This window comes from Morone saxatilis, unplaced genomic scaffold (genome assembly GCF_004916995.1).
Source record: "Morone saxatilis isolate NCDOM2014 unplaced genomic scaffold, NCSU_SB_2.0 Contig6, whole genome shotgun sequence".
NCBI lineage: Eukaryota > Metazoa > Chordata > Actinopteri > Moronidae > Morone > Morone saxatilis.
Window position 1 is genome coordinate 2,729,783 of NW_023340206.1, and position 8,237 is coordinate 2,738,019.

Sequence of the window (8,237 nt, forward strand, 5' to 3'; positions counted from 1 at the left end):
ACGTGCTAACACACACACACACACACACACACACACACACAAATCAAGAATAGCTCTCAAATCTCTACTTCTCTAACGCACACGGTGTCGTGGATCATTCCTCAAGCCCGAAATTTCTTTGACAACTGTTTTTCTCATCTAATCAAGTACATCCAAAGGAAACCAAGTGTACAAAAAAAAGGGGATGAAAGGGAGAAGAGGGATGGAGGGAGAAGAGAAGATGGGGGGTTTTCTTCTTCCTCTTTTGGCAAAACAAGACAGAGTGGGTGAATGAGAAAACCATGTTTCTGGTTATGTATTTTGAGCTGATGTTTTCTTCCAAAATACATATCTCCTCTCTCTCCCTAGGTTCTCTTCTCGATCGCCTCGAGAAAGAAAGCTGACGGCGAAGAATTCTTCGCATGTGCTTTTTAAACTGGGGCAGTGAAATGACACGCTCGCTTCTAACATGTGTTTTACCTCTGTGGCTGGAAATTTAATCCATGACTGAGCTTTTTATGACTGAGCTGTGTACCATGCTGCCTGAATGCAGTGACTTCGGGATTGTTAACTCTACTGTGTAAATGCCTTGCATGATCCTATTACACGAGGCACTGTATTATGGGGGCGCGTGTCCACTGTTTCTTTTTAAAGTTCTTAATGTTTTTGCACCATTGCACCAAAATCGTCTTCGACAACTACAATGGCAACACAGAAGATTTATCAAGAATCAATAAAGAATCGGACCAACAGCCCCAGAAAAAGGCCTCCAAACGTCGCCTCTGACTTCAAAAACAGAGCAAATATTTTCAATCCATCCATTTTATATAACCAGATGATAATTAAGTTCTTAAGAAACACATTCATAATGAGACACAGCAACACAATAAAAATGCCCAAAGGAACAAAAACAAAAGATCACTGGGTTTTCCAGATGTGCCTGTGGCATCACTCAGTAGACAGTGAGTGATATCGGACTCCAAACTCCTGCTGAAAACATGACAAGCTTACAGGCATCTGCCTGAGGGGGAAGCGACCAGAAGGCCAGTAGTTATTTTCAACCCATTAACTGCACTGTAAGCGAATGGGTTGCATTGTTGCGGCACTGTCTCCATGCCCAGAATAATGTGCTTCTAGTCTAGCGCTTTGTGGATGCAAATCAAGCATGCCTTAAGGACACAGACGGTCCATTATAATGCCACTGTGGGGAATTAAGGGCCGAGCCAAGTGGCTCTTGGTGGCTTTTTTTGAGCAAATACAGTTTGTTGTGTGTATTCAGCCCTGAACTGAATAGATAGAGTTAAAAAAAAAGTTATCCTCGCCTGGCCTTGGTTGCGTAAATAACACACACAGGGAATGTTTACTTGCCCCATATGGTAGCCAGCCAGACAGCGGCATGGTCGGCAGCCTCTCTGCAAATGACCTTTGAACTCCACTGTCAATGAAGGGTCATTATCTTTCCAGTGTCAACGTCTGAATGCGAGTGAAGCCTGAGGCTAAGACTTGGAGAAGATTGTTCAAGTCGTTGTGGGAACTTCTCGTTGTTTGTGCCAGTAAAGCCGAAGAAAAACAGAAACACAACGTGTGTTTGAGCTTTCCTACAGCCGGATGTTTGATCTTCACTGTGCACAATGATGTATGCGCAGAGTCTGACACTAGAAGGACGTTTCCACATTCATCTGCTGAAAGGGGAAAGTTTCTCTGAGCTCATTGAAAATCTGATTTCAAGAGGCGGGGCCTACAAGCATGATTTGTGACATCACTAATAATTTGCATTTTTTGTCCATTATTCAACTTGTACAAGTATGATGTGGAAGCCTGAAGCCTCCAGCGCACACACACCGAGGATGGACTTTACAGTAAAGGAGACATTTTGCGTCAGGAAAACTTCAGAAATTAAGACATTTTGCATATTCATAGTTAATTAATTTGTAATAAGGGTTTTAATATATAAATTATACTCCTTTCCAGAAAAAAAAGACACATTATTGTTCCCAGCAGACTATTTGTATATGTCTGGGAGGGGGCTTTAACTTTTCCACCAGGCTTCACTATGCGTGAACAAATAAAAGCTACACACACTGCATAGTCTGCATGCTAACTAACTAAAGTGGATGGCTAGCATCAAACTGGGGATAGCCACTGGGCAAACTGGCTACATGTTAACCAATCCAGTGCCGGCGGCGTCATCCAACAAAGGGCATTAAAACAGTGTCCACGAGCTGCAGTGGACGTGGTAGCTAATAACGACACGAGCCAGGTCACGTTAACACACATGACCGAGGTAAATCACCGTTTTAGAGGCATTTAATGTTGTATTTAAAGAAAATAATCCACCGCGAAGATACAAACATTAGCGCGACAAAAGCATCGGCCATTACCAGAAGATAGCCTCCTCCCGCTGAACAGGGTGGAGACTACACATCTCCCCGCTGCTCAGTTAGGTGCAGGGGAGGAAAATTAGGTTGAAGATACCCCCCCTCCCCTCCTCAGCCAAAGGGCTCGGCTTTGGGCAACATAACTAACAAATACAACACAACAATAGGCTCACGTTCAATTGCCTCTCCCATTAAAAGCTGCGGCTCTTTTCCAAGTCGGCCCAAACGCTGCACGCCCTTTCTCCCCAAGAAAGGGATTGTTCAATGGCCGCATAGGGGGGCACACAAACCCCCTCATTCAAACAGCCTGCCACTACACACACACACACTTCACAACAACACACTCACAGGGGTTTGTCTCTTCATAGCGACTGGTCTTTAAAGAAGTATGGTAAACAGTGGAGCTACTCCTCTGTCTCCTCTCCAGAGGACACAATCTAGGATGGGCTGCCACTGTATAAAATAAACTGACATTCATTTAGGATTTGACATATTCAGTCTTTTGGCGTGGTTATTTAAAGACATGAAAAGAGGGGTTAGAGGATTAAATGTGTCGGAATAGTGAAGAAAAATCCACTTACAGCCAAATGAGATTCACAAAGAGGGTCCTCTCCTCTCCTCTCCTCTCCTCTCCTGTTGTCCAATGGCAGCCAATATCCCTGTCCTCAGGAGGGGAAAGAGGGAAAACTCCTGATGTGATGTGTGTAATTATGTGCTTTAAAGAGGAATGTAGCTTAAAAACTGCCCGTTGTCTTCATGTTTTCACACGCTGCCTCGTCTACATACACAGTCCCATTCCCTTTCCCATTCTTCTCTCCCGGAGCTGCTGAGGAGACACGCTGCGCGTCTCCGTCGTTTCCTGTCCAGCCCAGATCCCAAAAGCTGCCTTCAAGGACTGTCGGAAATATCTTATATTCGAGCTGATAGCAGAGAAGAGGAGTGACCTATTACATGCAGATGTGACTGGGAAAGACTCACGCTGTGGTGTTACCCGAGTTGACCGATTGACACATTTTGGCCCATTTTTTGGTCTTATTCATTGGCGAAAACGCTAATTGTATACCCACTTTCGCCTCTTCACCGTTACCACTTCAATTGGAAGCCATTCTGGTGTCCTTGTTTTCTAACATAAAACGAAAAATCTTGTTACAGGCTTCATTGAACAATTTCAGAAGCAAAAACAAAAGCTAAATGAGCAATTTTTATTTTACATATTATAAACCCAAAATGTCGCAGTTTTGGGGGGGGCAGTAAAGGCAGCAACCAACAGCTATTCCCTCTAGTAAGTAATAATAATAATAGAAAACAAAAAGGTAAAACTATGTTTAAAAGAGATAGTAAGATGCACTGCATGGGTTCTTGCTGATGCTCTCTTAAAGCCTCCATCACCAGACAAATGGGCCTTGTTCCAGATTAGGAGATTATTATGTGTCATCCATATGGACACATGGCATTACTAACCCACCAATCCCCCCCCCTCATCCATTTTCTGAGTTAGAATTACAAACTGAAATGCTATAATCCCCACTTCACAATCCCATGAATCTGTCACCATGTGTTGCCACACAAAGTAAATATTTTCTACCCTTTTATAGTCTCTAATCCCAGTTCTAGGCCGGTAAAGATGTACATGGGAAAAGGTACTGACAGTGAAATATTGTTTAAAATATAAGAATGTAAGCAGATAGCTGGTTTGTTATCAACAGGCTGATCAAAATAAAATGCTTGGTTGCCATCTAGTGGACCAAGAAAGCTATTGCATGTTCAACTCAAATGCATTTTGTGGACACAGTCAAGGGTTTTTAAATCTAATATTAAAAATCCTGTCTTACTACACCATGTAAGGGAATTCACCCTCTCTTATAGCTGATATTTCCACACAGCACAAACACAATACTATTTTTCTCACTGCCATACATGTCTGTACATGTGCCCATGACTCACAAAGCACAGAGGCAGTTTCTTTTTCACATTCAACCTTAATATATTTCCAGGCTGCGTCTGTCTATTTGTGAGGCAGTGCCAATTTGGCAGCCACAAGCATGTTAGTTCAAACCTGAAAAAAAACCTTTCCACAAGGTACACTGGGTCATTGCACTTTTGGTCACTCACTCCACCTCCAACTGTGGCTGCTACATTAATTACTCTTCTCATACTGCTTTTATACACACACACACACAGCAGACAATACAGAGTATATTTTCTATAGTTTACCTTGCAGTGCTCATTTGTACACCATGCCCAACGCCTGCACTCTTTACAGACGCCTTAAGGGTATTAACAAGAAGTAACTACAGGTAACACAGACACATATTTGTCTACACACAATGAAACAATAAAAAAAACACTGCATTAAATATGCAGCTTCCAGTGTTCTTTACTTGATAGGAACAGCACTGTTTGGTCCAAACTTAAGTCTTATCTTAATAAATCTTTAGGGCATCAAAGGTCACAAATTTCAGGAGCAAGCGGAAACTTGAGAAGAGGAGGAGTTTCTGCCACAGGATGTTTTCCTCGAAGAGAGAATGTGTAAGTTTCAGTCAGTGCAGCACCGTGGGAGTGCTTCAATCAGAGGCAGAGCGAGGATATCATGCATTACAGTCGCATGGAACCAGAGTTGATGATATCAGAGTAACGGATCATATCTCTCTGCACCACACAGCAAACGTAGACTGTTGGATGAGGTGGACGCTTTAGGTGATGAGGGAGAGCCTCGACGGCATCATTCTGCTGGAGGCGAGCTCACACTCTCGGCGGTGCAGAAGTGGAAGATGAGTGCCTGCTGGATGCTCGTGATCCTCGTGGGCTGCAGATTACTACATACCGCTCAGTCTCAGAGCGCCGGCAGCGGTGAGTTGTACTGCAACACATACATTCTAGCTTTCAGTACATATGCCCACAGTGATCAGGCATTAGTTACCACTAAGAATACTAATTATGAGCTGGAAATGTTACTTTTTTTCTAATCTCTCTCATCTATATGGGGCACTGTGACCTAAGATGACCCTCATAGTTTCCTAATGCTGGCTGAATATGCCTATTTGTGGGTTGAGACACTTTAATACAATTCAAAATAAACTTTAGGGCAATTGCTGGTTACATAGAGTGCAGAAGGTGTTAATTTTAACACTAACCCATGCAAAAAAATAGCACTGAATGACATAAACCACTACCTTGGGAGTGGCACACTTGAGTCAGGCAGCGGCTGACTCAAGTGTGCCACTTTTATGTCTTTTATGTGAAGCGTGAGGCTGGTTGAAAAAAGGTAAATGTGCTTAGATGTGCTGTTATTGAACAAATTCCGTGTGGGGGTGGAGTTACCGTGAAATGACGAGTTTGAGTTTCATAGCCTGAATATCAGCCAGGGGAATCAAATGCAAATAAATCAATGTTTGCAGGAGCTTTGCTAATGTGTTTGGTTGCAGAAAAAGACAATTGCGTCTAGGTGTGGTTTACAGCAACAGCAGACTGTTTCTCTATTTCTAATCATTTAAGTTCCATTCCAGTCAAAAATCAGTTTCTCTTCCTGTTCATACAGTGTGATGTTTGACTGCAGAATGCTGTATGTGCAGTTTGACACTAGAAGGATGTTTTTCACATTCATCTGCTGAAAGTGGAAAGTTATTATGTGCTCACTGCAAGTTTTAGGTCATATGGGCAGGGTTTTTACAAAGCTTTGCAAGCCCATGACACCTAATCAGAGATGTAAGATTCTACTATTTGTGTGTAAGAGACTTCCATTATCAGAAATCAGAGGGAAATTGCACCCTGAATCCTTAACACGTTTTCCCTGTCCAGACCAGCTGAAAACCATCTGTGAAGCTGCCGGAAACAACGTGTTTGTGCCTTGCCCAAATATGACGGGAGAAGAATTCAAAACTTTCCTTTATAAGGGGGACAAACAAATCTATGAATACCTGTGCGACAAGAAAGAAAATGTACTAAACTGTACGCCATCAAACCCATCATCAAACCCATCATCACACCCCATCATGGTGGGCATGGAATTGGATAACTACGCAGACAATAAGATGGTCAGTTACATGCTCAGGGGGGTGAACGCCAGCAGCCATGGTATCTACAGATGTGATACCCAAGTCTTTTTCCCTCCTCCCCTGAAAAGAACATCAAATGACTTGAAGATCCTGTTACTTATAAAAGGTAAACATTCCTAAGAGAGGTGCAGGTTTTTTTGGTGTACACAGTAGTGGATACTTACTGAATATGTTTCTTCCAGGACACCAATGCAACCCAGAAATGTGCGACCATGTACCTGAAGAGCAAACCACTGCACTTCCCTGGATGTTGGCTTTTGTAGGTGTCAGCATCTACGGTGCAACTGCCACCATCATTGCCATAGTCAACTGGGTATGATGTTCCAAAAATACGAAAAACGTTTGAAACATACACATTTTTATTTGACATCTTTGCAGAAATGGGGCTGATCTCTCTTTAAAAGACTTCTGTACAATTTTCTCTTTTCTTTAATTAAGGCTGCACAATTTGAAAAAAACACAGATATTGTGTTTTGCAGCACAGAATAAAAAATTAAATTAACATTAAATAGGTGACAAAACATGTTTTCTTACATCTGGATAAACATCTATAAAACAAATGACAGCTTCTGCAATTTAAATATTGCTATATTTCTTTAAATTGTGCAGTGCTATTTTATAAACTGCTTTATTTTCTTATTTGTTTTTAATTCATCAAAAAATAACTTAAATGACTTAAATTCAGTTTTTGTTGTTGTATTTGTCCATATTTTTACTTGGCCTGAAAATACTCAGCTAAAAAATGTTGGAACCGGTCCCACATCATGTAACCTTTAAATTATGAAACATAAGCAACACTTCCTCCTGAAAAAACCCACATTCACATCCACATTTTCCTACTGTATGTGGCACATTACGAACACACATAACAGTGTTTAACAGCTGTGGTTTAACAGTTTTTCACGTGTCTTACAGATAAAGTTGAGGAGGACGGATTCCCAGAGTGACTACATGAACACCAAACCCAAAGCGCCCCGGGACCGCAAGAAGAAAAGGGGGGTTCAGAATCCTATACCAAAACACTTCTGACTGCCCGTGCCTGATGTAACCATTTAGATACACACAAAGGGGAGTCTTTGTAGTAGCTTGCACTGAGGAGAACATTATAGTGATCGAGACTTTTTGTTGTCTGTTGTCAGTAGTTTTGTGTCCACACAGCAAAAGTAGCAGTTTTCTATTGGTTAAAAAAAAAAACTAAAATTAAAAAAAAAACCTCTTACCTAACACTTTTGGTTTTGCTCACTTCCTGTTTCAGTCAGTTCCTCACTATTATCTCTGTCACACTCACAGTTCTGTAGTTGTAACCCCCTTCTTCTTGTGGTTGAAACAGAAGGTGGTGCCTGAAAAGGGGGATTTAACCACAATCAAAGCTCATGTGGATAAGAGTGACCACAGTTTCATAACAGAAAAAAAACAAAACCCAGAAGCCGTTAAAGGTCTGCTAAACTACAGGGGCCAAAAGTGAAAATATCAAGTGGCTTGGTTTCACTCCTTTTCTTACATTTTGCATGCAGTTCTTTCTGAGAAATCAGAATGTATTCTCAGAGTTAACAATCGGCAAGGTCGATGAGAACCAGATAAACAACAGGGAGCGTCACGCTTCAAACAATAACAATCTGCACCGTTTCCTGTCTTCCTCCCTGCCTCTTCTCCTTCCCTCGCGCTGTGTGCAGATGTGGCTGCTTCAAAGGGACTCTACCTTCACCTCGCTCACCTTGCAGCTTCTGAGCAGTTACTGCAAGCACGCACCCTGGTTTTATTGGTTTCATTCAGCAGCAAGGTCTTACTCATCAACTACTGACAGACAGATGAACTTTTACAGAAT

General features: G+C 41.9%; 2 protein-coding genes across 2 annotated transcripts in view; one reads left to right on the forward strand and one right to left on the reverse strand.

Annotated features, from left to right (window-relative positions):
* Window positions 1-3,223, reverse strand: part of raph1b (Ras association (RalGDS/AF-6) and pleckstrin homology domains 1b) — a 39,549-nt gene extending 36,326 nt beyond the window's left edge. The window contains exon 1 of the mRNA XM_035678051.1: window positions 2,939-3,223. The gene's annotated coding sequence lies outside the window, so the exon portion shown is untranslated. The remainder of the gene's footprint in view (window positions 1-2,938) is intronic.
* A 1,648-nt stretch (window positions 3,224-4,871) lies between these two features.
* LOC118340035 lies at window positions 4,872-8,126 on the forward strand. The gene is made up of 4 exons (XM_035677882.1): window positions 4,872-5,207; window positions 6,156-6,518; window positions 6,595-6,725; window positions 7,328-8,126. Exons 1-4 carry the CDS (start codon window positions 5,129-5,131, stop codon window positions 7,439-7,441), a joined length of 687 nt encoding a protein of 228 aa, XP_035533775.1. The 5' UTR covers window positions 4,872-5,128; the 3' UTR covers window positions 7,442-8,126.
* Window positions 8,127-8,237: the final 111 nt, after the last annotated feature.

What these genes read in the sequence shown, in the direction of transcription:
- LOC118340035 (XM_035677882.1), top strand. Translation starts at nt 5,129, where the DNA reads ATGAGTGCCTGCTGGATGCTCGTGATCCTCGTGGGCTGCAGATTACTA. An exon ending in GTCTCAGAGCGCCGGCAGCG is followed by an intron (nt 5,208 to 6,155) that starts GTGAGTTGTACT and finishes TTCCCTGTCCAG; the next exon opens with ACCAGCTGAAAACCATCTGT. An exon ending in GATCCTGTTACTTATAAAAG is followed by an intron (nt 6,519 to 6,594) that starts GTAAACATTCCT and finishes TGTTTCTTCCAG; the next exon opens with GACACCAATGCAACCCAGAA.